Source organism: Oncorhynchus masou, chromosome 26, assembly GCF_036934945.1.
Source record: "Oncorhynchus masou masou isolate Uvic2021 chromosome 26, UVic_Omas_1.1, whole genome shotgun sequence".
NCBI classification, from domain to species: Eukaryota; Metazoa; Chordata; class Actinopteri; order Salmoniformes; family Salmonidae; genus Oncorhynchus; species Oncorhynchus masou.
This window is the reverse complement of record NC_088237.1, coordinates 17,882,879-17,910,658: the sequence shown is the minus strand read 5'-3', so window position 1 is coordinate 17,910,658 and position 27,780 is coordinate 17,882,879. Positions and strand designations below refer to the sequence as shown.

At 41.7% G+C, this 27,780-nt stretch overlaps 1 protein-coding gene across 11 annotated transcripts in view; it reads right to left on the bottom strand.

Moving 5' to 3' along the window:
• Window positions 1–27,780, bottom strand: part of LOC135514923 (myotubularin-related protein 5-like) — an 80,015-nt gene that overhangs the window by 41,108 nt on the left and 11,127 nt on the right. For 7 of the 11 annotated variants that reach the window (XM_064938651.1, XM_064938658.1, XM_064938653.1 and 4 more), the window contains exons 2-6: window positions 5,578–5,663; window positions 2,500–2,637; window positions 2,049–2,174; window positions 1,713–1,823; window positions 929–1,015 (exon numbers count right to left, since the gene is read on the bottom strand). In XM_064938651.1, the coding sequence (XP_064794723.1) occupies window positions 929–1,015; window positions 1,713–1,823; window positions 2,049–2,174; window positions 2,500–2,637; window positions 5,578–5,663 (548 nt within the window). The remainder of the gene's footprint in view (window positions 1–928; window positions 1,016–1,712; window positions 1,824–2,048; window positions 2,175–2,499; window positions 2,638–5,577; window positions 5,664–27,780) is intronic. The other 4 variants (XM_064938659.1, XM_064938660.1, XM_064938661.1 and 1 more) reach the window with 1 other exon arrangement.

The window sequence follows — 27,780 nt, the reverse complement described above, 5'->3', positions numbered from 1 at the left end:
ATTGTCTATTAAATCCCTCATACAGACGGGCAGACGTGCACGCACACACACACACACAAACGTTCTGGCAGGTTCCATATCAGACTCATATATATTCCACTGTACAGTAACTGGGCTAAAGGTTGCTGCTCTGTATGTCAGGAGTGCGTATCTGACAGTTGAGATAATTGCCAGTTGCAGTAGTAAAGTGGATGTGTTTCAATGCATGTTGGGATGACAGTGGTTGACGTGGCATGACTGGGGAGAGTCCTAGCAAGTCTAGACCTGAGTCTAATAAAAAGTTAGACATTTGATAGTATCAAACCTGCTATTACACCGTAACAAACACCTAGCATTGCTTTTAATATAGAATGATCTGTGCTATAGTATCCAATGCCTGAAGGTCTCAGAGTGTGTGTAAGTCAAGTGTGTTTGTTTTTGTTTGCAAGATCTGTGTGTGCGTGTGTGTGGGACTAATCAGCATTAACACATCTCTCATTCAGACCACTGCACTGCCTGCTATGAGGCCATCTGGTGTCCCATATGGTCACCCTCAGAGAACCAGTGTTTGTGTACGGTGTGTGCTCCTCACCAAGTGAGAAGTCTATGCACTTCTACAACAGATCAATAATGGCAAACACATCAGATCGATCCACGACAAACAGCACACAGAATCAAAACAATTCTTTGACTTTAAAAAGGTCTCAAAAATGATTGAAATTATTGACAGGTTAATGTAGCATGGAATACGCAGCATCGTTAGGCCACAAATTCCACAAAAGCAGACTAGAGCAAACTGTAAACCACTGAGTGAATATTAAATCAGCATGGTTTGAGATGATTACAGGAAATACAAAACAGACTTTTTAGAATCATCATGTTTATCTAAATAGATAAAATCACAATGAGGCAAGCGGATTGGTAAGAAGCTGCCGGAAGGTGATGTTACCTGGTCCTGAAAGCAGCCCAGTAGCCAGTCACAGGCTAAGGCCTGAGGAACCGAAAGATTTAAACTACATACTGGGGACTCATTTATCTGTAACACACAGGAGGAACCAATGTACAGCGGGGTTCAATGCCATGTTACACAAGGGAACAATATGTACAGAAATGTACGTATAGGCCCAATATACTAGTAGTGCACGATTTAGTATACTAGTTTACTATATGTTACACTACTTCATGCTGTAGCATCATTTCATTAGTTAGACAAACAGTACATTTAAATTGTGCACATAGGGTGAATCCAAGAGCTAAGAAAATATTCCTATACATTGTGTGTAGCAGTGGAGGCTGCTAAGGGGAGGAGGCTCATAATGCCTGGAACGGAGCGATTGGAATGGCATCAAACACATAGAAACCATGCGTTTGATGGATTTGATACCATTCCACTAATTCCGCTCAAGCCATTACCACAAGCCCGTCCTCCCGATTAAGGTGCCACCAACCTCCTATGGTGTGTAGGTTACTATGCTGGCCATCTCCTCTTTGCTGAGGACCCGGCATTGACTCGGCAATGAGGGTTAGCATAGCACACCCGCTAATGCTAAGCTACAATGCAAACAGGTTGGTTAAAGTAATGTGCTAGCAGTCTGCATTGGCCAACATGCTAAGCTAATATGCTAGCAGGTTGGATGGAGCTAACAAGCTAATAGGCTAGCTGGTTGGGAGGGTTGCACAGCCCAGGAGAATACGTAAAAGTCGGTATGCATGCTGAAAGGAGGTGTGTTTACCTGAGAACCACCAGCGACGGGGATGATGCAGGTGAGGAGGTTTCCGATCACCGTTTCCAAGGGAACGCTGAGGCTATCCACATGCACAGCGTAGATGAGTCCCAAACAGTTCTGGACAGAGGAGGCACCCAGTCAAAAGACAAGCACACACTTTCCTTGACTTGTAGTGAAATGACAAACAGGGTTTGTGGGTGAAGAACACTACCTAAAGCAAAATACAGCCAAATCAAGCCTAGAGTTGTCTCAATCACTCTTTGTTGTAACAAGAAACATAGATGAGAAGTGCAATGGGAGTATCGGACAGGGACGTGCAGTATTGTTTGAGGTGCGTTGTACCCTGAAGACCTCTGTGTGGTCCAGACGGGACACCAGCACCAGGCTCTTGGGGGCAAAGACCTGGGCCGGCTGGACCAGCCCTGGGACTTCGTCCTCATCCACCTCACTGGCCTCAGCTTTCGGTAGCTACACACAGAATGAGACAGAATATCATACAGTGTACAGAATGTAGCCTACTTTGTGAAAATTTTCTATTGACGTACCATTAAAGATGTAACGTCATATCACAGATGTCACATACAGCTTAGAACTTTTATAAACCGTTACCGGTTTCTAATATGATCAGATCGTCTCATTTCCACAACTTTGTTGCCAGCGTAAAATGTTGGCACATTGTTGCAACACAGTACAGCTGTAACGATACCGTTACTGGTTCATAATGACATTGGCTCAGTGTGTGAGGAGAAGTGTGGCCAAGGGGGCCTCTTCTCTTTCTCCTCCAGTCTCTCACCTGAGGGTTGTCCAGGCCCTCCCAGAACGTGAAACAGGCACAGTAGTGACGCTCTGAGTTGATGTCGGTCAGAACCGACACGAAGAACGACGGACGCTCCCTCTCTGGAACTAACTGCCATCCGTTGGGCTGACAGAACTGAGAGAGGGAGAAAGAGGAGGAGGGAGAGGGCGAGTGACAGAAAATGGGTCAAGGGGTGCAGGGGGTCGAGAAACGAGAAGGAGGGAAACAGGAATGAGTTGAAAAGGATAGGAGAGGGAGAGATGGATGACAGGAGAGGAATATACAGTATTAGTGGGCCGTATCCCAGTGTGTTATGTCACATGTCTCTACTCTGCATCTCTGTGACTCACCTCTGATCTCTAGCCTATTATTTGGTTATTTTCCACCGCTAGGCTATATCAAGTTAAGAAAACTTTCCACGTGTCAGAAATGATTAACCTTACACCCTTATTTTGGATCGGGATGAGAAATAGGCTAGAAGCAAACCAAGGAATAACCATTGTTCTATAGGCATTCATCTTGTAATATATAATGAATGAAATACAAAACAGACATGCCATTTGAACCCCGCTGTACATATATAATGAACACTTAGGAATTCTTCAATATTGACTCTGGCAAAACACATTAGACAATAATGAGGTAAACAATACTGGAATAAGGGTTATTTGGGAGACATTAAATACACATCAACAGTAAATGATTCTTGGTTATGTTGATCCCTTCATGATGCAGCCTTTCTTCAGGTACGGATTATGTACAGTTGAAGTCGGAAGTTTACATACACTTAGGTTGGAGTCATTAAAACTAGTTTTTCAACCATTCCACAAATTTATTGTTAACACACTATAGTTTTGGCAAGTCGGTTAGGACATCTACTTTGTGCATGAAAAGTAATTTTTCCAACAATTGTTTACAGACAGATTATTTAACTTATAATTCACTGTATCACAATTCCAGTGGGTCAGAAGATTACATACACTAAGTTGACTGTGCCTTTAACCTCTTGAACCTCTGGGGGCAGTATTTCATTTTTGGATGAAAAACATTCCAGTTTTAAACAAGATATTTTGTCACGAAAAGATGCTTGACTATGCATATAATTGACAGCTTTGGAAAGAAAACACTGACGTTTCCAAAACTGCAAAGATATTGTCTGTGAGTGCCCCAGAACTAATGCTACAGGCGAAACCAAGATTAAATTTCATACAGGAAGTGAGCCAGATTTTGGAGGCGCTGTGTTCCAATGTCTCCTTATATGGCTGTGAATGCGCAAGGAATGAGCCTACACTTTCTGTCATTTCCCCAAGGTGTTTGCAGCATTGTGACGTATTTGTAGGCATATCATTGGAAAATTGACCATAAGAGACTACATTTACCAGGTGTCCGCTCGGTGTCCTCTGTCAAAACTATTGCGTAATCTCCAGGTGCATGCACGTTTCCATTTAGTTCAGAAGAGAAAGTCAACTGCCCGAATGATTTATCATCGAAAGATATGTGAAAAACACCTTGAGGATTGATTCTAAACAACGTTTGCCATGTTTCTGTCGATATTATGGAGTTAATTTGGAAAACAGTTTGCGTTGTAATGACTAAATTTTCGGGGGGTTTTCTTAGCCAAACGTGATGAACAAAATGGAGCGATTTCTCCTACACAAATCATCTTTTTGGAAAAACTGAACATTTGCTATCTAACTGAGAGTCTTCTCATTGAAAATATCCAAAGTTCTTCAAAGGTAAATGATTTTATTTGAATGCTTTTCTTGTTTTTGTGAAAATGTTGCCTGCTGAATGCTAGGCTTAATGCTATGCTAGCTATCAATACTCTTACACAAATGCTTATGTAGCTATAGTTGAAAAGCATTTTTTGAAAATCTGAGATGACAGTGTTGTTAACAAAAGGCTAAGCTTGTGAGCCAATATACTTATTTTCATTTCATTTGCGATTTTCATGAATAGTTAACGTTGCGTTATGGTAATGAGCTTGAGGCTATAATTACGCTCCCGGATACGGGATTGCTCGTCGCAACAGTTATACATCTTGGAAAGCTCCAGAAAATGATGTCATGGCTTTAGAAGCTTCTGGTGGGCTAATTGGACATAATCTGAGTCAATTGGAGGTGTACCTGTGGATGTATTTCAAGGCCTACCTTCAAACTCAGTGCCTCTTTGCTTGACATCAAGGGAAAAATCAAAAGAAATCAGCCAAGACCTCAGACTTTTTTTTTTGTTGACCTACACAAGTCTGGTTCATCCTTGGGAGCAATTTCCATAATGACCATCATTATGTTTGGAGGAAAAAGGGGGAGGCTTGCCAGCCGAAGGACACCATCCCAGCTGTGAAGCACGGGGGTGGCAGCATCATGCTTTGCTGCAGGACAGACAGGTGCACTTCACAAAATAGATGGCATCATGAGGGAGGAAAACGATGTGGATATATCGAAGCAACATCTCAAGAAGTTAAAGCTTGGTCGCAAATGGGTCTTGCAAATGGACAATGACCCCAAGCATATTTCCAAAGTTGTTGCAAAATGGCTTAAGAACAACAAAGTCAAGGTATTTGAGTGGCTATCACAAAGCCCTGACCTCAATCCCATAGAAAATATGTGGGCAGAACTGAAAAAGCGTGTGCGAGCAAGGAGGCCTACAAACCTGACTCAGTTACACCAGCTCTGTCAGGAGGAATGGGCCAAAATTCTTGTGAGAACTTATTGTGGGAAGCTTGTGGAAGGCTAACCGAAACGGTTGACCCAAGTTAAACAATTTAAAGGCAATGCTACCAAATACTAATTGAGTGTATGTACACTTCTGACCCACTGGAAATGTGATGAAATAAATAAAAGCATTCTCACTACTATTATTCTGACATTTCACATTATTAAAATAAAGTGGTGATCCTAACTGACTTAAGACAGGGAATTGTTACTAGGATTAAATGTCTGGAATTGTGAAAAACTGAGTTTAAATGTATTTGGCTAAGGTGAATGTAAACTTCCGACTTCAACTGTATGTAGCTGGGGTAAATATGTAGGCTATTGTGCGTATGTTTGTGTGTGAGCTATGTTTGTTACATACCAGTTCGATGCCTTGTGGAAAGGGATTGTCCTCCCAGTCTTTCTCAGGAAAGCGCTGGAGAATGTGACCTTGGCCCTCACTGCCCCCTGGAGAAAGAGAGAGGGTGACAAAGGTCAGGTCGGAACGCTTGATCAGAGAGCCGAGTTATCTGTCAGGGCCTCGTCCACTACTGTAGGGCTGGGGATTGCCAGGGACCTCACCATACGATATTATTACAATACTTAGGTGCCGATTATATATGTATTGCAATTTGTTACTATGATTTTATGTTCCAAACATATCTCACTATATTGCTCCACGGAGACGAGAGAGCATGAGAAAATTAGCCTAACTGACCTAAAACAGGGAATTTTTACTAGGATTAAAATGTCAGGAATTGTGAAAAACTGAGTTTAAATGTATTTGGCTAAGGTGTATGTAAACTTCCAACCAATGGTATATATGTGACCAATAAAATTTGATTTTGTAGTGAGGAAAGCCGTATTGCTCAAGAATGTGCTGGTTCTCATACCGCTGCTGCCATTTCAATGGTATTTGAGAACATGTTTGAAACATGAACACTCCTAGCTCCATTCGATCAACTGACTCAAGAAATCAGCTTAACTGCGTCTGCAGCAGACGTGATACCCTCGGCCATGGTATTGAAGCACCTGCTCAATAAAACTGCCGACACAGACCATGGGGTTAAAACTTACAAAAGTAATGGGGGATGTGAACAAGCGATCCAGTGGCATTCTCTCTGAGCCTCTTTACTGTGTCGCCACCATGCTCGATGCTAGGTACAAGGACCGCTACTTCGATGCAGACAAGAAACAGGGTTTACGTGAAATGCTACATACAGAGCTGGACAAGATGGAAACGGACACAGTGACAGCGGGCACAGAGGAAGAGAGGCCACAGAGGAAGAGAGGCCTCCCAAGTGGGGCAGAGGTCTAAGACATTGCATCGCAGCGCTAGCTGTGCCACTAGAGATTCTGGGTTGGAGTCCAGGTTCTGTTGCAGCCGGCTGCCACAGGGAGACCCTATGGGGCGGCACACAATTGGCCCAACGTCGGCCGGGTTAGGGGAGGGTAGGGCTGGCTGGTAGGGACAAGCCACAGGAGTCGTGCACTAGCGACTCCTGTGGCGGGCCGGGCGCAGTGCATGCTGACATGGTCACCAGGTGTACGGTGTTTCCTCCGACACATTGGTGCGGCTGGCTTACGGGTTGGATGCGCGCTGTGTTAAGCAGTGCGGCTTGGTTGGGTTGTGTTTCGGAGAACGCATGGCTCTCAACCTTCGCCTCTCCCGAGTCCGTGCGGGAGTTGTAGCGATGAGACAAGACAGTAACGACCTACAATTGGATACCATGAAATTGGGGAGAAAAAGGGGGTTAAAAAAAAAGAAGCAGTGTGGCTTGGTTGGGTTGTGTTTCGGAGGACGTACGGCTCTCAACCTTCGCCTTTCACGAGTCCGTACAGGAGTTTCAGCGATGGGACAAGACTAACTATCAATTGGATACCACAAAATTGGGGAGAAAAAGGGGGTAAAACATAAAAAATAAATGTTTAAAAAAAGAATGAAAAGACTGAACAAATGAAATCCAAACAGCAAGTAAGAAACATTTTGATTATGTTTTACTGGGAATGGGAACATACTTAAATGCCAACAAAATAACTTTTGGTCAGTGTGGTGTGGTGTGTGTAACCTTTATTTACATAGGCAAGTAAGTTAAGAACAAATTCTTATTTACAATGACGGCGCACCCAGGACGGCGCTAGGCCAATTGTGCACCGCCCTATTGGCTTCCCAATCATGGCCAGATGTGTTCCAGCCTGGATTCAAACCAGGGACTGTAGTGATGCATCTTGCACTGAGATGCAGTGCCTTAAAAAACTATTTAACTGTACTAGAATGCTTAAAAGGCAGCTAAAATATTAAAATATCGGTTATCGGCATCATTTTCTTTGGCAAGGAAAATATTGGATATCAGTATCGGCAAAAATGTAATAAAATCGGTGTATCCCAAGTATTTACACTTAGCAGACGCTCCTACCCATATATTTTCAGATTTCTTTCTGTACTGGTACCCCTGTGGGAATCGAACCCACAAACCTGACATTGCAAGCGCCATGCTCTACCAACTGAGCCACACAGGTCTGTACATATACCTCCTATCTACACAAATTACTCATCATACAAAATACAATTCCAAGACTTGCCACTTCCTCTAATTACCTGGCTCCATCTGCACCTTTGTTTAAGAAACTCAATATCTTGTCATTTATGTGACATCGATGTACGCCAATTCTGCACTTTCATCACCAAAAACTCATACCTCCTAGACAATTTACCGACACCCTTCAATGGATTCTGCCAGGTTAATTCTGAAATCCATCTATATAGCAAGACACACTGCGATAACCTTCACCCTCCCAACTGCCACCCCTTGCATAGAGAATTGGTTATCAGATACAGAGGTACACTCTGGAATTCTTATTTTCACATTGCAAAAACCTCCTGAAGCAAAGACTGGGGGTCAGCTTGATGAACCAAACTACTCAGTAATCTCCATATAGCCCATCTCACTCACACACACGTTTTGTGATTGCTGATCGGTTCATTTGTACATTTATGATTAGTGGGTTTTGTTATACATTTTAACAAACCTTTCTTATTTTTGTACTTATGTATTGTATATAGTTTGTGGTGTGGTTTTTACAGTATATAAGGCCCTTGGGCTTCCAACCACACCTACACAGTTTATATTAGTTTTTATCTGTCTAGTTTTTTTTATCACTTATCGTTTTGTGTGCAAATAAATTAAACCTAAAAGTAATATGTAACTGTATCAATCCCCCCCCCCCCAATCTTACTGTCAGTCTGTCATGAAGAAAAAGATAAGCTCAATGCCACAAACTGTTACATCATGACACAGTTATCGTTGACACAGTGGTTTAGGTACCTCCAGACTAAGGGCTCAGACACGCCGATAGCGTTTGCTGGCTGAGAGTACTTCACCTCTGAATGTAATTTCCAAATTGAGTGTGCACAAATTTGACATGTACTGTAGAGTCGCATGAAAAATGTTGGCAGACAGACATCTGAAACATGTGGTCCCTATAACAAAAGCTCGATCAGCAGACGGATGCTGGATCCACATTTGTGTAACGTGTGCGAGCCTTAAACCTGGCCTTGAGGGATCATGACCCAGAAGGGACTGGCCTTGTTCCAGGCTGCCTCACTAATAAGCAAACACTTTCTTGGCACAACGCTCTTGCGATTCTTCCCAAACACAGTACGATTTCTCTTCAGAATTCAGCTAAGACATTAGTGCTGCTCATCTTAGCAGAATGACAAAAGCCTTCTTATGTAACCGCTACAAATCACTCTGTTAACCATCGTTTGAGCTTCTCTGTCCAGACAGTCGCCTTCACACAGAATTCACTTTGTTGCGTCACAGCATGGGACAAGTCACTGAAAGAGACATTATTCCCAAAGTAAAGGAGGAAGAGAGAGTTTGTGGTTGAATGCTGCATCTGTCTGAGAAAATAATAAAAGCCTCAGGCTCTTTATCACAGGCAACAAAACCAGGAGCCCGGTAAGCCCAGTCACAATACAACCAACTAGGGCAGGCAGGCAACTCCCAAAACCAAACACAAATGGGAAAGAAATAGCCTACTTACTCATCCTCTCTTCTGCACTCTCTCCTTCCCCCATCTCTTCTCTTACTCCATCTCACCTGTGCTACCATCCCCGTCTCGCTCTCCCTTTCTCTCACTCTCGTGAGAAGATGGGAGTCATGAGACAGTGGGTTGCATTCAGTAGACCAGCTGTCCTTCATTCCTGACCACTTTACAAAGAACATTCTGGTATCAAAATCCCATGATGACCAGTCAAACACAGAGCTGCAGGAATGCAGGCAGCCAGCCTTTCATATTACATGTACTCTGTCATTCGTTTAAAACACCACTCGAGTTCTGTCTAAACAAACAGAGGTCAGGGACAGGGAAGGAATTTACATTTTGTTATCGCACTGCTGTTTATTAATTTAGGCCTACTTCGTGCTACATTAAGTGATGTGCAGGCAACATAGAAGGGAGGGGGGATGGCTAGTAGTAGATTATCAATAGTACCTAAATTATCCATACTGCAATACCACTTACAATGCATATCCAATACATTCCTTTATTTTATGTAGTATGCTAGCGTGGATATTGGAACGTATTGTTTCAGTGGCAGCCAGGTGGTGGTGAAGAGTGTTTTCTACATGTACTCAGATGACCTCCTCAGTGGTGGACTGTAAACTGACTGTTCATAAAAACTTCCTTACGGTTTGGCTCTGTGAGCTTCAGCACGTAGCACAGGTAGGTAGGTGTGTGTGTCTTTACTTCACAGAACATAGCCCTCATGCATTTTGTGTATAAGCGTGAGTAAGTGCACGTAGTATATGTTGAATGGGTTAATATGTGCAATAAGAGCTGGCGTGACCAACAAATCGGTCGAAGGTAGAATATTTGACAGTAACTGTCTGTTGCTACATGCACGTGGCCTGGCCAGTGTTTACACATCTGTGTTTGCAATGCAATTAGTCTAGGGCTGGGCAATACGGCCTAAAAATCATATCTTTATTTTTTTCAAACATATGGGTGATTCACAATATACACCAAGTGTACAAAACATTAATAACACCTTTCCTCCCCTTCATCTACACTAATCAAAGTGGATTTAACAAGTGACATCAATAAGGGATCATAGCTTTCACCTGGATTCACCTGGTCAGTCTCATGGAAAGAGCAGGTGTTCATAAGGTTTTGTAAACTCTGTATATAGAGGCCTCCCACAGTCTATGGCACTGCATCACTACAGACCCGGGTTTGATCCCAGGCTGTCTCAGAGCCAGCCATGACCTGGAGACCCATGAGGCGGCTCACAATTGGCCCTGCGTCATCTGGGTTAGGGGAAGGTTTGGCCGGCCGGGATTTCCTTGTCCCATCGCAATGTAGCAACTCCTTGTGGTGGGCCGGGTGCCTGCAAGCCGACTCTGGTCGCCAGCTGGCCTTCAGCAACAACAAATAACTCACAAATCATTTTATTAAAATAGTTTAAGACATCTTTTTGCAATAATCACTGATCTGGCATTCAAGTCTATGAAAATGCTCTTGTTACTAATTTAACCAAAACCATGCATAATGCACATCAACTAATAATGATCAACATTTTGTAGTAGGCATTATAGAAAATTTGGTCTCAAATAATCTCTCAACACAAGCCCAAGTGCCAGTGAGTAGCCAGCTTATCTTTATATTTAAAGTCTTGCCAACTTGGATCCATTTGCTAGCTAACAAAGGTAAAACAGTTGATTTGTTATGAACACACCCGTCCGTCCGTCTCCAACTGTTTGAATAGCATACTAGCCTGTCCACTTTGTTCAGACGTTGAAATAAAGTGGCCTACCTTATTTCTCAGAATGAAAACGAGTTGCCAATTCCTTATATAATAGTTTTTTATCTGACAGATTTTCAACTTGTCAGCTCGGGAGATCCAATCTTGCAACCTTACAGTAAACTAATCCAACGCTATAACCACCTGCCTCTCTCTCGTTGCACTCCACTGCCTGTTACGCGAATGCAGTAGAAACCAAGGTAAGTTGCTAGCTAGCATTAATCTTATCTTGCAATAAAAATAAATACATCATAATCACTAGTTATAACTACACATGGTTGATGATATTACTAGTTTCTTGCGTGTCCTGCGTTACATATAATCGATGCAACGCTGGGGAATGATTTTAAAAAAGCGCATTTGCGAAAAAAGCACAATCGTTGGACGACTGTAGCTAACCGTAAACACCAATGCCTTTCTTAAAATCAATACACAGAAGTATATATTTTTAAACCTGAATATTTAGCTAAAAGAAATCCAGGTTAGCAGGCAATATTAACCAGGTGAAATTGTGTCACTTCTCTTGCGTTCATTGCATGCAGATTCAGGATATATGCAACAGTTTGGGCAGCCTGGCTTATTGCTAACTAATTTGCCAGAATTTTACATAATTATGACCTAACATTGAAGGTTGTACAATGTAACAAGAATATTTAGACTTAGGGATGCCACCCGTTAGATAAAATACCGAACAGTTCCGTATTTCACTGAAATAAAATTTAAAAAAATTCGAAATGATATTTTCCGGATTCGACCATATTAATGACCAAAGGCTCGTATTTCTGTGTGTTATGTTATAATTAAGTCTATGATTTGATAGAGCAGTCTGACTGAGTGATGGTAGGCAGCAGCAGGTTCGTAAGCATTCATTCAAACAGCACTTTCGTGCGTTTGGCCAGCAGCTCTTCGCAAGCACAGCGCTGTTTATGACTTCAAGCCTATCAGCCTAATGGCTGGTGTAACTGATGTGAAATGGCTAGCTAGTTAGCGGGATGCACACTAATAGCGTTTCAAACGTCACTCGCTCTGAAACTTGGAGTAGTTATTCCCCTTACTCTGCAAGGGCCGCGGCTTTTGTGGAGCGATGGGGAAAGCTGCTTCGAGGGTGGCTGTTGTCGTTGTGTTCCTGGTTTGAGCCCAGGTAGGGGCGAGGAGAGGGACGAAAGCTATTCTGTTACACTGGCAATACTAAAGTGCCTATAAGAACACCCAATAGTCAAAGGTATATAATATAATAATAATATATCCCATTTAGCAGACGCTTTTGTCCAAAGCGACTTACAAGTCGGCTGGGGCCACTACTTTTACATATGGGTGGCCCCAGCGGGAATCGAACCCACGACGCTTGGCGTTGCAAGCGCCATGCTCTACCGACTGAGCCACACAGGACCCTGAAATACAGATGGTAGAGAGAGAAATAGTCCTATAAATACTTTATTAACTACAACCTAAAACCTTTTTTGGTCCTCCAATAAATCGGTATCGGAGTTGAAAAATCATTTTTATTTTTTAATTAAAATTTTTAAAAATAAAAATACATTTAATAAATTCGGTCAACCTTTATTAGATAGCAATAAAAACGGTATCAAAGAGGCACAGAATAAGTTTGAGGAAAAAAAAAAGAAATGGAGGAACTTATTCAAGAAAAATCCAGTGTAATAGATTACAAAAATAAAGCGAACTGGATGGGGAATATGGGGGAAAATGCACCAAATTATTTTTCAATCTTCAATATAGAAATGCTACCCCAAAAAAATGTATTCAAACTTGTTACAAATGGAGTCATGCAAAAAAGAGGAAGTAAAGTACTTTAAGAATATGTTTTTAAGAATATGTTTTCATTTCAGGCTCCTCCATCTCCACTAACAAACTAAATTGTATGGATTTTTTCCCTAATAACATCTGTACATAAAGACTCATGTGAAGGCCAAATTACAGAGGAGGAACTGCTTGATGAAATTGGGGCATTTAAGGATGGGAAAACTCCAGGGCTGGATGGCATACCAGTGGAAGTATACAAAACATTTTTTGATATACTCGAAGGACCATTATTGGCATGTTTTAACCACTCCTATATAAATGGTAGATTATCAGACACGCAACAAGGTCTGATATCATTATTACTGAAACAGGACCCAAATGGTATATATAAAGATCCAGCCCATTTAAAAAAATTGGAGACCTCTTACACTTCAGTGTTGTGATGCAAAAATCCTAGCAAAATGCTTGGCGCATAGAATTTAAAAAGTATTGTCAGATATTATTCATCCTTGTTACGGATACAGTTATCCTGTGTGTGTGTGTATCCTGTGTGTGTGTTTCTTTTCTCTCCTTCTCCCCTCACAGGTGAAAATCATCACTCCCCAATCAATCATCAATCAGAAGACACACCTCCTCATATTTCCTAAACCTATCACAGTTCTTTCCCCATGGTTTAAAAACCCCATCATTTGTTTGTTCTGGAGCCCAGCTCAGCTCAGCTCAGCTCAGCTCAATCTCTCTGTAAATGCCATGTCTGTAGGTCTCTGTGTTTCACTCTCGCTTTGTGTCGTAACCTCTCTTTTGTTTAAGCACCTCATAGCACTTTGTCATCACCTGTGAGTATTGTTTTTGGTTATGGTGTTTGTGTTTTTGTTGCTGGTGGGAAAAGGGGGAAACCAAGACAAGTCGCCCATGGGCATACACTACCCGTAGGTGAACTTTGTTAAATACACTAGTTAGAACTGGGCGGACCACCCACTGTATTTTTGGTTAGTTAGTTAGCTGTTGTTAAAGTAGGCTAGTCTAGCTTAGGGGTGTTTTTGAATACTTATTGTTTCTTTCCTTGGGTCCAGCTCAGCCCCTTTTCCTGCTCCCCCCATTACCGTGTGTTTATAAATAAACCTAGAGTTTGACGGTAGATTTCAGTTGTCGTGCTTATTTCGTTCACACTTTTCCTTTGTCACAATAATAATTTGCATGAGTTATGTTACGAGTCTCATTACCATCCCCCCTAGACTGTCGGGCCAAAAGGGATTCGTAACAATCCTAATATAAGTTTTTTACATGGAATTATACATTGGAGATAATAAGACAAGTACTGGAAACAATAGAATACTATGAAATAATCGGGGAGATCAGGCCTGGTTTTCATAGTTGATTTTGAAAAGGCTTTTGATAAAGTACGACTGGAGTTTATATATACATTTGGGGAATCTCTTATAAAATGGGTTAAAGTTATGGTTAGTAACCCTAGGTGTAAAATAGTAAATAATGGCTACATCTCAGAAGGTTTTAAACTCTCTAGAGGGGTAAAACAAGGTTGTCCACTATCGGCATATCCATTTATTATTGCCATCTAAATGTTAGCCTTTAGTTTTTAAGCCACGGATTTCTAATCCCTTGTTTGATCTAATCTTAATGTGTCATGGTACGCTGATGATTCAGGTTCTCTTTTAAAACCACAATTCTCTCCACGGCCTCAGAGGATCTAGATACTTTTACTATTCTCTCTGGATTAAAACCAAAAATAAAAACACATTTTACATTACCATGTAGTTTACCAATTAAATGGTCTGACGGAGATGTGGACATACTCGGTATACAAATCCCAAAAGAAATGAACTCACTTTAATACACTTTTATACAAAGTTAAAATAGATTAGATCTTGCTACCATGGAAAGGACAATACCTCTCTATTTGTGGAAAAATCACCCTGATTAACTCTTTAGTCATATCACAGTTTACCTATTTGCTTATGGTTTTGCCTACACCTAGTGACCTGCTTTTTAAATTATATGAACATAAAATATTCTATTTTATTTGGAACGGCAACCCAGATAAAATTAAAAGGGCCTATTTATATAATGAATATGAATTCGGAGGGCAGAAATTATTAAATATTAAAGCATTAGACCTCTCACTAAAGGCATCAGTCATACAAAAGTTATTTAAATCCAAACTGGTTCTCTAGTAAATTGGTGCGAATGTCTCATCCTATGTTCAAGAAGGGCCTTTTTCCCTTTATTCAGATTACACCGGCCCACTTTCAATTGTTTGAAAAGGAAATAATCTCCAAAATATCTTTATTTTTAAACAAGCCTTAGGAAGTTGGTTGCAATTTCATTTAATCCATCTGAAAAGACTGAACAAATAATACAACAAATATTGTGGTTAAATTAAAATATACTAATTGATCAAAAATAAAAATTGAGGAAATGTTTAAGGTATAATTTTTGTGAATGATATCATAAATAGGACTGGTGGAGTTGTCACACATGCAGCTAACACAGACATATGGAAATGTCTGCTCTACCCAAAACTACAACCAATTAATTGCAGCATTACCGCAAAAAAAAAGTAGAAGGGGAAAAAAGTAAGCACTTGTATGTCGGCCCTGTATTAAAGAGCATAAATGGTTAAAGAAAAGTGTGATAAATAAAAACATATACCAATTTAATTTAAGGATCAAAAAACTGACAGCTGTGCCATATATATTGCAAAATAGTTTGGAAGAGATTTTCGATGTACCCATTCCACGGCACATGGTTTATGAATTGATACGCAAAACAACGCCGGATACAAAACTTCACATTTTTCAATTTAAATTACTATACAAAATGCTTGCAACTAATAGAATGTTATATATATGGGGGATACAATCTTCCTAGCTCTGCAGATTCTGCTGTAAGGAGGCAGAGTCATTAGATCATTTATTTTGGTATTGTCCATATGTAGCTCGTTTTTGGTCACAGGTCCAGGAATGGCTGAAGAATTGCAACATTTGCCTAGAACTAATGCTGCAGATAGCAATACTGGGTGATTTGAAAAGCCATAGTCAATCAATCAATAATATAATAATTATTTAAGTAAAAATGTGCATTTTTAATGTACAATCTGTAGAAGCTATGAGAATAGAAAGCTTCAATTTGTTTGTGGAGCATCAGGCACAGTTGAAAAATATATGGCAAATAGAAATCCAAAATGGATGATGTTGAGAGATCGATGGGAGAGGTTGAATGGAGCTGAAGGGTGGGACTAATAGCAAGATACAACATGTAAATCATACGGGGTCTGTAAAATGTATATAGGTTCAGAACGTTTGTGAAATAGCACAGTTACAAACAGAAATCAAACTGGATGGACATCAGAAATAGAGGAAGAACTAAAAACAACTATTGTAAAATAGACTGCTTGTAAAATGTGTATAAGATGTATTAATTGAAGGTAAAAGCCAAAGTGTTTATTAGTTTACTCCAATTGGGGGATCGGTGGTAGAGTTTGCGGGGAATAATAAAGGTATATCATTTTAAAAGTATGTATGTATAGGTATGTATAGGTATGTATGTCTGTATAGGTATACACACACACACACACACACATATATATACACACATACATATATATACACATCCATATATATATACACAGTGTCTTGCGAAAGTATTCGGCCCCCTTAAACTTTGCGACCCTTTGCCACATTTCAGCCTTCAAACATAAAGATATAAAACTATTTTTTTGTGAAGAATCAACAACAAGTGGGACACAATCATGAAGTGGAACGACATTTATTGGATATTTCAAACTTTTTTAACAAATCAAAAACTGAAAAAGTGGGCGTGCAAAACTATTCAGCCCCTTTACTTTCAGTGCAGCAAACTCTCTCCAGAAGTTCAGTGAGGATCTCTGAATGATCCAATGTTGACCTAAATGACTAATGATGATAAATACAATCCACCTGTATGTATGCATGCATATATATATATGCATGCGTGTACGGATATATTTATCTACCAAAAAAATATATGGGGGATTGGAAATTATGCAGACAATTACATTGATGGAACCAATATTCTTTCTGCAATATTAAGCTGATACACCCCTTAAATAAAAAATAAATAAATAAAATAAAAAAGTGTCTCAATGTGTTTGTGTCCATATGACCGATTCTGTTTGACAAAACCTCAAATGCAAACAGCCAGTGGAGGATCAAAAATGAAAGCTCCTCTGACAACAAGGCTATTTGCATCTTTGTTGTTGTGAGTTGCATGGGGAGGAGCTTGGTGTGTAAATGGGAAGGCGCACAGTCACAGCAGAAGGAGTGGAGACAGGACCAAAAAGACAACGTGAACAAGCGGACATTAGCATTTATAAAAATGAGAGAAAAAAATACTTGATCTTGCGATACAAACATTTGCAATATCGCGCATAAAACAAATTAATGCATTTATATATTGCCCAGCGCAACATGAGTCAATCGTAATGTGGTACAAAGGCAGAATTTTGATGGTGCTGCTTTTTGACTGCAACACCAGTGTTACACTATTTTTTATTTTATTTTACCTTTATTTTACTAGGCAAGTCAGTTAAGAACAAATTCTTATTTTCAATGACGGCCTAGGAACAGTGGGTTAACTGCCTGTTCTGAGGCATTTTGTACCTTTGTACCTTGTCAGCTCAGGGATTTGAACTTGCAACCTTTCAGTTACTAGTCCAATGCTCTAACCACTAGGCTACACTGCAGACATCCTGATGTTATACTAGGGAAATTGTGTTTACATAGTTTACAGAGCACGCCCACTGAGGCCATGGCCCAGTGAGCCCCAGGAGCAGGGCTGTTTTTGGCCCAGTGAGCCCCAGGAGCAGGGCTGTTTTTGTCCCAGTGAGTCCCAGGAGCAGGGCTGCTTTTGTCCCAGTGAGCCCCAGGAGCAGGGCTGCTTTTGTCCCAGTGAGTCCCAGGAGCAGGGCTGCTTTTGTCCCAGTGAGCCCCAGGAGCAGGGCTGTTTTTGGCCTAGTGAGTCCCAGGAGCAGGGCTGTTTTTGGCCAGGCGAGTCCCAGGAGCAGGGCTGTTTTTGGCCAGGTGAGTCCCAGGAGCAGGGCTGTTTTTGGCCAGGTGAGTCCCAGGAGCAGGGCTGTTTTTGGCCAGGCGAGTCCCAGGAGCAGGGCTGTTTTTGGCCCAGTGAGTCCCAGGAGCAGGGCTGTTTTTGGCCCAGTGAGTCCCAGGAGCCAGGGCTGTTTTTGGCCCAGTGAGTCCCAGGAGCAGGGCTGTTTTGGTAAAACACCACAGTAATCTGGAGGTGGAAACAAGTCTGAGGATTTTTAGTAAAAACACCAGGGTAAATCTTCAGTGGAACTAGAGTCACTGGGCCCAGTAGTAACATTTACCCTCCATACAAACCCCCTTAACTGTTATAAACAAATTAAATGATAACACCACAACAAACTTACAGTAACCTAAAATTACCTTTAATAATGTTTCACAAAAGACGACAGTTACCATAACAGATCCAGTCAGGTACACACCCTGGCAGAGTGATTCCTCTGCCACTAGGTTGAGCTATGTTATCAGCCTTGGGCAGTGATTGGTGTGGATATAGTAAAATGTTAAAATCAAAATTGTATTTGTCACATGCTTCGTAAACAACAGGTGTAGACTAACAGTGAAATGACTACTTAGGGGCCCTTCCCAACAATGCAGAGAAACAAGAGAAATAGTAGAAAAATAGTAACCAAAGGAATAAAGCCACAATCTGCAATATTAAAGCTGATCTACACCCTCATTAAAAAAAAAAAACATTTAAACACTGAATAAATACACCATGAGTAACGTTAACTTGGCTATATAGTGGAGATAGGAGTGCTGGTTTATGGCACTGAGTACAAAGCCAGGCTGCAGGACATCCTGCATCTGGTGAAGGTGATATTACCAAGCAGAGCTGAGGGAAGGAGTCTGCCTTAATTAAGGCAAGGACACAACGCTAGTGTTTGCCGGCTGAGAGTACTTAGCACCTCTGAACAAAGTTGAGGCTGTAATTTGCAAAACGGACAAAAACGGCGGCAGTCAGAAGCCAAGATGGGTGGTCCCTAAAACACAGTGTAGTCAGCCAGCGAACAAATGGCAGACAAACAGCACACCATCATTCTGTGCAATGTGTTTTTTTAAGCGCTTTTCAGGCTGCTAGCAGAATGTCACTTAGTAGCTAGCTGGCTACATCAGGCCACTATGTTTAGGCTACTGAGGTGCTAGCTAGCTAGTTAGCCAACCTGACATGCTGTATGGCTAAGATAAATATCATCAGCTAGCTAACTTCATTTTAGCTTGTTATCTTGTTATCTTGATTATCATAGTAAATTAAAAACACATGCTCCAAATGCATGTGTAGATAACAGGCATGGAGGCGGGTGAACAGATTTGCCTCTCCAGGTGTCAGAAAGGGAGAGAGTAGTCTACTAGCTAGTTAGATAGGGCTGGTCATTTTAGGGGAGGACAGTCATTTCCCCTAGAGGGAGAGTTACAACATGCTGCTGAGGGGAGAAGGGCGCAAATGGAATGGCAAACACCTGCAAACTATGCGTTTGATGTAATTGATAACATTCCACCTATTCCGGTCCAGGCATTACCACGAGACCGTCCTCTCCAATTAAGGTGCCACCAACCTCCTGTGATAGCAACTTAATAGTCAGGGCTGTCAGCAATAGGCCCACAGTATGATGGCATTATGGGCATGTGCAATGCGCCCATGTCATTGTACATCTGAAGCAGAGAATAGCTAAACTCACACATTGTTTGCATATTGTTAAGCTGACTATATGTTCACAATTTAAAATGACTGGGGCTCCCCCAAAATTCTCCTGCCGACACAGTGTCTGGTGGAAAATGCACTGTTAGTCAGTAGCACACATTCCTACACTCACACAGTCAGTGACCCGAGTCATCCTACCCATCCCTACCAGTGTCTCTCTCCTCCTCCTTTCCATCATCTTCTTCTTTCCCTCCCCACTCTCCCTCAGCCTATCAGAGACTCCTAACAAACAGAGGAGAGCTCAGATCCATGTGATGAATTGTCAGCGGCTGTGTGCTCAGTCAGTCATCTGGTGATCTGGAAGGGATACTCAAGCAGACTTTCCTTGACTCCCTGAGTACTGTGATGGGGGAATACTTAAGTCTCATTCCGGTTCCAACATTCCCAGGATCCATTCCAGGATTCTTGATTTCCAAGATATTTAGGTTGCAGAGTCAGCGAAACAGAACAGGCTCTTAGGATTTCCTTTAATACATGGCATGGAGGACAACACACACAAGGGCGTTTACGGATGCTTATAGTGTTTCAGAGGTATTGCTAATGGATCTCTCTGCTGATGGTTCTGTCTCTGTTGGATATCACCGCTTTTAAACACTTTACAACAGTCAAGTCACTGGCTCCTTCACTTCTACAAAAAAAAAAAAGCCTTTTCACTTTAGTATTGCATAGAGAATCATGGAAGAGCATGTATGCACACACCCACTGGAAAAACAAGGGGAAGCACTAGAATACTAGAACAACAAAAACAAACCACTGCTCAAATAAACATGGTTGTCATAACAATAGTCTCTGTGTACTGGACAACAGAGCCTAGAAGCCTGCAATGTAATGAAGATTACCATGACAATATAAACAACCATTCAAAAGTTTGGGGTCACTTAAAAATGTCGTTGTTGAAAGAAAAGCACATTCTTTGTCCATTAAAATAAATAATAAAATAACATAAAATTTATCAGAAATAGTGTGGACACTTAATGTTGTAAATGACTAATGTAGCTGGAAACGGCTGATTTTTAATGGAATATCTACATAGGCGTACAGAGACCCATTATCAGCAACCATCACTCCTGTGTTCCAGTGGCACATTGTGTTAGCTAATCCAAGTTTATCATTTTAAAAAGGCTAATTGATAATTAGAAACCCCTTTGGCAATTATGTTAGCACAGCTGAATACTGTTCTGATTAAAGAAGCAATAAAACTGGCCTTCTTTAGACTAATTGTGTATCTGGAGCATCAGCATTTGTGGGTTCAATTACAGGCTCAAAATGGCCAGAAACAAAGAAATTTCTTCTGAAACTCCTCAGTCTATTTTTGTTCTGAGACATGAAGGCTATTCCATGAGAAATTGCCAAGAAACTGAAGATCTCGTACAACGCTGTGTACTACTCCCTTCACAGAACAGCGTAAACTGGCTCCAACCAGAATAGAAAGAGGAGTGTAGACATTAGCAAAAATGGCGGCAGTCAGATGCCCAGATGGGTTTTCCCTAAAACACAGTGTAGTCAGCAAGCGAACAAATGGCAGACAAACATCACACCATAATTCGGTGCAACGTACATAACCAGAAAACAGAATAGGCAGGCAACTGTCTGCAAGTTTAAAACATTCAAAGGGACCTGGTCCCGAGAAAGGTCTGTGCTCCAGAGGTGTACCAGGCTTGGCCAGCACAGGGTGGCACCGTGTACTAGAGCAACTCATGACCCACCGGTCAGCTCTGGCTGGCACACCCCATGGCCATGGGGAATGCACCCAGCAACTGTATGACCAGCTGGCATCAGGACGGGCAAGACCGAGTGGGCACTGGTTTGGCATCCAGTCACTATACAGGTCAAACAGACTCAATGACATGGTCAGATAAATGATTAAACATTACCGTTTGCCTTAGTGACAATCAGCAGTTGAAACAAAATGTTCTGGTAAAAATTTGCAGCATGGGGCTGAAGGAATGTAACCGCTCTCAAATTCAGACAGAGAAATGGATGCAAGGACTGACCATCAGTGATATCAAAATTATAGTTACAACCATGTTGATGCTATATAGTGTTTTACTTTGTTTACAAACATTGGTGTAAAACGAGCTTATATTTGGGGTTCTGATCGGGTACAACAGTTTAACTTAGCTTATGAGGCTTTTATAAGTTAAATTCTTCAAGAATCAATGGGACATAATATATCATTCATTTATTAATCAAAAAAATGGATGCAGCAACTGCAGATTACCCCCTTTACAGTGGCTGTTGCTATTGGTTTTGGCATTCACCTATGATTTTGCAACTGTTATTCTCAAAACCTACATTTTTGGTGAGCGGTGGCACAAGCTGGAGCCCTTGCATAATCCTTAGTTAATTCTCCCTGTAGGTGAAAGTTGAGCCATTTAGAGTATGTTTGATGGGAAAAGAACAGGCCCTAGGCCTTAGGCCCTGGAGGTACTATCAACATTTACAGTAGAGGGTGTTACCTGCAAACAAAAACAACAATATTATGATATGAAATATGAAATCATAGCTACAGCTCTGGAGAGGCAGTTAGCAGCAGCATGTCAAAATTAAAGTTAGGCCTATACCTGGTGAACTTTTAACACACAGGCCATTGATCAGTAGGTCCCCCCCTGCGAGAGGCCCAGTGACACACTAAGTGTGACACGGTGGAGGTGAAGTGAAACTATGAGCAGGTAATGCTTATTTTGGTCAATTGTCACAAGGTGAGAAAGTTAGCGGATGTTAGGTGTTGACCGGGTGGTTCTGCTCTTCCAGAGAAGAGGAAATGTCTCACACAGTATTGTAGTGCTTCCCCTAGCATCACAAGGTAGAAGTAGCCACGAGACAGTATTCTTGTGCTTCCCCTAGCATCAGGTAGAAGTAGCCACTAGACAACTGACGTGTTGGTAGCAGCCCTGACCATAGTTCTAAGTTCTTTAGACTCACCCTTATAGAGACCATAGTAACCAGAGTTCTCAATCATGGTCCTAACTCCAGGGGACTCACAGGGACTGCGCAGGATTTTGTTCCAGCATTGCACTGACACACCTGATTCCACTAATCATAAAAGCCCAGTTGATACATTGAATCAGGTCAGTTACAGGCGGGAACACCCAAAACTGGGCTCTTGGGCCTAAATTAGATACGGTGAGAGACCCTGATTGTCTTGGCTCAGGCACAACTATGTGAGCTTATCAACAGTGAAACCTCAGCAGAGTGAGTCTGGGCCAACCTGGACAGTTAGGTAGACTAGACTATAGTTGTCTCCTGGGTGACGAAGTAACAGAGTCTGATGTAAGAGAAGGGTTTCCTTGCAGAGCATTCAGACTGGAGCATGACTGGAATGTGAACTGAGCCGGGCAGCGTGAGGGAATGTCAGACACGCTACTATCAGCAGGACCTGCTGTTGGGTAAAAACTACTGGAGGTGGAGAAAGCGAGGATGGGAGTGGGGTAGATACAGTGGGGAGAACAAGTATTTGATACACTGCCGATTTTGCTGGTTTTCCTACTTAGAAAGCATGTAGAGGTCTGTAATTTTTTATCATTGATACACTTCAGAGGGGACAGAATCTAAAACAAAAATCCAGAAGATCACATTGTATGATTTTTAAGTAATTAATTTGCATTTTATTGCATGACATAAGTATTTGATCACCTACCAACCATTAAGAATTCCAGCTCTCACAGACCTGTTAGATTTTCTTTAAGACGCCCTCCACTCATTACCTGTATTAACTGCACCTGTTTGAACTCATTACCTGTATAAAAGACACCTGTCCACACACTCAAACAGACTCCAACCTCTCCACGACCAGAGAGCTGTGTAAGGACATCAGGGATAAAATTGTAGACCTGCACAAGGTTGGGATGGGCTAGAGGACAATAGGCAAGCAGCTTGGTGAGAAGGCAACAACTGTTGGCGCAATTATTAGAAAATTTAAGAAGTTCAAGATGACGGTCAATCACCCTCGGTCTAGGGCTCCATGCAAGATCTCACCTCGTGGCGCATCAATGATCATGAGGAAGGTGAGGGATCAGCCCAGAACTACATGGCAGGACCTGGTCAATGACCTGAAGAGAGCTGGGACCACAGTCTCAAAGAAAACCATTAGTAACACACTACGCCGTCATGGATTAAAATCATGCAGCGCACACAAGGTCCCCCTGCTCAAGCCAGCGCATGTCCAGGCCCATCTGAAGTTTGCCAATGACCATCTGGATGATCCAGAGGAGGAATGGGAGAAGGTCATGTGGTCTGATGAGACAAAAATATATATTTTTGGTCTAAACTCCACTCGCCGTGTTTGGGGGAAGAAGAAGGATGAGTACAACCCCAAGAACACCATCCCAACCTTGAAGCATAGAGGTGAAAACATAATTCTTTGGGGATGCTTTTCTGCAAAGGGGACAGGACTACTGCACCGTATTGAGGGGAGGATGGATGGGGCCATGTATCACGAGATCTTGGCCAACAACCTTCTTCCCCCAGTAAGAGCATTGAAGATGGGTCCTGGCTGGGTCTTCCAGCATGACAACGACCCGAAACACACAGCCAGGGCAACTAATGAGTGGCTCCGTAGGAAGCATCTCAAGGTCCTGGAGTGGCCTAGCCAGTCTGCAGACCTGAACCCAATAGAAAATCTTTGGAGGGAGCCGAAAGTCCGTATTGCCCAGCGACAGCCCCGAAACCTGAAGGATCTGGAGAAGGTCTGTATGGAGGAGCGGGCCAAAATCCCTGCTGCAGTGTGTGCAAACCTGGTCAAGAACTACAGGAAAACGTATGATCTCTAATTGCAAACAAAGGTTTCTGTACCAAATATTAAGTTCTGCTTTTCTGATGTATCAAATACTCATGTCATGCAATAAAATGCAAATTAATTACTTAAAAATCATAATGTGATTCTCACAGTTGAAGTGTACCTATGATAAAAATTACTGACCTCTACATGCTTTGTAAGTAGGAAAACCTGCAAAAATCGGCAGTGTATCAAATACTTGTTCTCCCCACTGTAGGTGGAGAAAGGTGAGAGGTAAGAAACCGGTGACGCAGGGTCAGAGTTGAAGTGGGGGAGGGGTCCTATGCTGACAACTTGCTGAGATGGGGGGCCTTAGATCAGGGTTTCTCCAAACTCGGGCCTGCTTCCTGCCCGCCCCCCCAAGTGCAGGTTTTGGTTTTAGCCCTAGGGGGGGGCTTGGACTGAGTTTGGGAAACCCTGCCTTAAAATGACCATAGAGCCAGTGACTGAAACAGGGTGATCTTTTTATGTTTTATTTAACTAGGCAAGTCAGTTAAGAACAATCTCTTATGTACAATGACGGCCTACAATGGCCAAACTAGAGGTCGACCGATTAACCAGAATGGCCGATTAATTAGGGCCGATATCAAGTTTTCATAACAATCGGAAATCTGTATTTTTGGGCGCCGATTTTACCAAATGTCTTTCTTTTTTACACCTTTATTTAATATTTATTTAACTAGGCAAGTCAGTTAAGAACACATTCTTATTTTCAATGACGGCCTAGGAACGAGGCAGAACAACAGATTTGTACCTTGTCAGCTCAGGGGATCCTTACAGTTAACTAGTCCAATGCTCAAACACCTGATTACATTGCACTTCACGAGGAGCTGCCTGTTACGCGAATGCAGTAAGCCAAGGTAAGTTGCTAGCTAGCATTAAACTTATCTTATATGGGGCGGCAGGGTAGCCTAGTGGTTAGAGCGTTGGACTAGTAACCTAAAGGTTGTGAGTTCAAACCCCCGAGCTGACAAGGTACAAATCTGTCATTCTGCCCCTGAACAGGCAGTTAACCCACTGTTCCTAGGCCGTCATTGAAAATAAGAATGTGAAAAAATGAAAGAACTGACTTGCCTGGTTAAATAAAGGTAAAAAGAAAACAATCAATCATCAATGCCTTTCTTAAAATCAATACACAATTATATATTTTTAAACCTGCATATTTAGCTAAAAGAAATCCAGGTTAGCAGGCAATAATAACCAGGTGAAATTGTGTCACTTCTCTTGCGTTCATTGCACGCAGTGTATATGCAACAGTTTGGGCCGCCTGGTTCTTTGCGAACTAATTTGCCCGGATTTTAAGTAATTATGACATAACATTGAAGGTTGGGCAATGTAACAGGAATATTTAGACTCATAGATGCCACCCATTAGATAAAATATGGAACGGAATAAACGTTTTGAGGTGATAGTTTCCAGATTTGACCGAAGGCTCGTATTTCTGTGTGTTTATTATAGTTAAGTCTATGATTTGATATTTGATAGAGCAGTCTGACTGAGGGGTGGTAGACAGCAGCAGGCTCGTAATAGTTAAAGGTATATGGTTTAGAGAGAAATAGTCGACGCGTTATAATTCCTTTAATAACTTGCGGCTGAACTTGAAAGGGGTTCCTTTGTTATTTTACCATTCATGTCTTCCATACAGAATGTCTTGATCTACTTCAAATAAGATCTGTGTTTCGTGCAGGCTTAAACCGCCTCGCCGTTTTGATACCCGTGTAAATCTCACTAGAATAAGGTAACGTTTGTCAAAATATTTTCATAAATCCACTCTACAAAAATGATCTTCGCGTTACCTTGTCCTATGGATATCTACACAGTTATAAAAAAAAAGGCAAGGTGGTGTAAGCCTACACAAAACAGACCTTATTTTAAGTGAATCTAAAAAATATCCTATGCAATAAATGAATGACAGAACCGCTTTTCAGATTTTGCTAGAAGGTGTCATGGGAATTATGACTCGCACTTTGGTAGTCAAATCTTTTTTTAATTTTTATTTTACCTTTATTTAACCAGGCAAAATTAAGAATTCTTATTTTCAATGGCGGCCTGGGAACAGTGGGTTTACTGCCTGTTCAGGGGCAGAACGACAGATTTGTACCTTGTCAGCTCGGGGGTCGCAACCTTCCGGTTTCTAGTCCAACGCTCTAACCACTAGGCTACACTGCCGCCCCAATTCTTACCATGTCCATTATTAAAATAGGATTTCCTGCATATATTCATCACAGGTAACTTAAACTATTTTTATTCAAACAGTTGAGAGTATGTGTCTCCTAAGCAGACTTCAGTTTCATTGTCCCTTAAGAGCTGTGTGTGTGTTTTACAGATGGCAGAGAAAAGCAGAGCACCAGTGTAGAACAATGACATGGAATTGGCACCAGGGAAAGCAAGGTGTCTTATTTGTGATAAAGATGTAAGCATGGGGTCAGCAACGGCTAAATCAAAACATACCACCAACCTGTGGAATCACCTTAAGAACACCCATCCAAAAGCCCATATGTAAGTTAAGTTAAAATAAAAAATGTTCATTGTTCATTCAGTATTGTTGCAATGTCATAATTTTTAAAATGTGTATATACATACATACACACTTTTTTTTTTTTAACGGCCAATTAATTAGTATCGGCCTTTTTGTCCCCCAATAATCGGTATCGGCGTTGAAAAATCATAATCAGTCGACCTCTAGGCCAAACCCAGCCAATTGTGGGCCGCCCTATAGTACTCCCAATCACGGCCGGTTGTGATACAGCCTGGAGTCAAACCTGAGATGCAGTGCATTAGACTGCTGCGCCACTCGGGAGCCCATCTTGGAGGATAGGCAGTTGGAATAGTGACTGGCTGTAGACTGAAAATTATCAACTGGTCTTGGATGGACAGTCAAGGGTATTACTGCACCATAGGAGCTAGGAACATAACCATTTCGCTACACCCACAATAACATCTACAAAATGTGTGTGACCAATTAGATTTGAAGGCAGGCTGATAACAGCCCTGTGTGTGTGTTGTGTTCTTGGCATCAGAACAGACCACAACCACAACTTCTTGCTTTCGTCTCCAAACCACCATGACGTGACAGCTGGTTACCATGGTTACTGCAACTCGCAGGATAAATTAGCAGACAGTGTGTGTGTGTCTGCATGGTGACGAGGGGAGCTGCTCTGGGACCTGCCATCACAATACATCACTTATCCTTTGCACATAGGTCATTATCTTGATCTAATCTTCATAGTTCCAACATGATCAAGTATGTTTCTACCTGATAAAAAAAAGACGTCAGGACACCAACAAGGTTAGCGTGCCATGGTTACTGCACTGTGCAGCTCTGCATTTTTCAGGCTCCTGAGGCCAAACCACACATGGCTGGAAAAGTGGATCCATTACAGGCCCGACGCACAACTCACTCTTTCTCCCTCGCACACAGTATACAGGCCATAAACCTA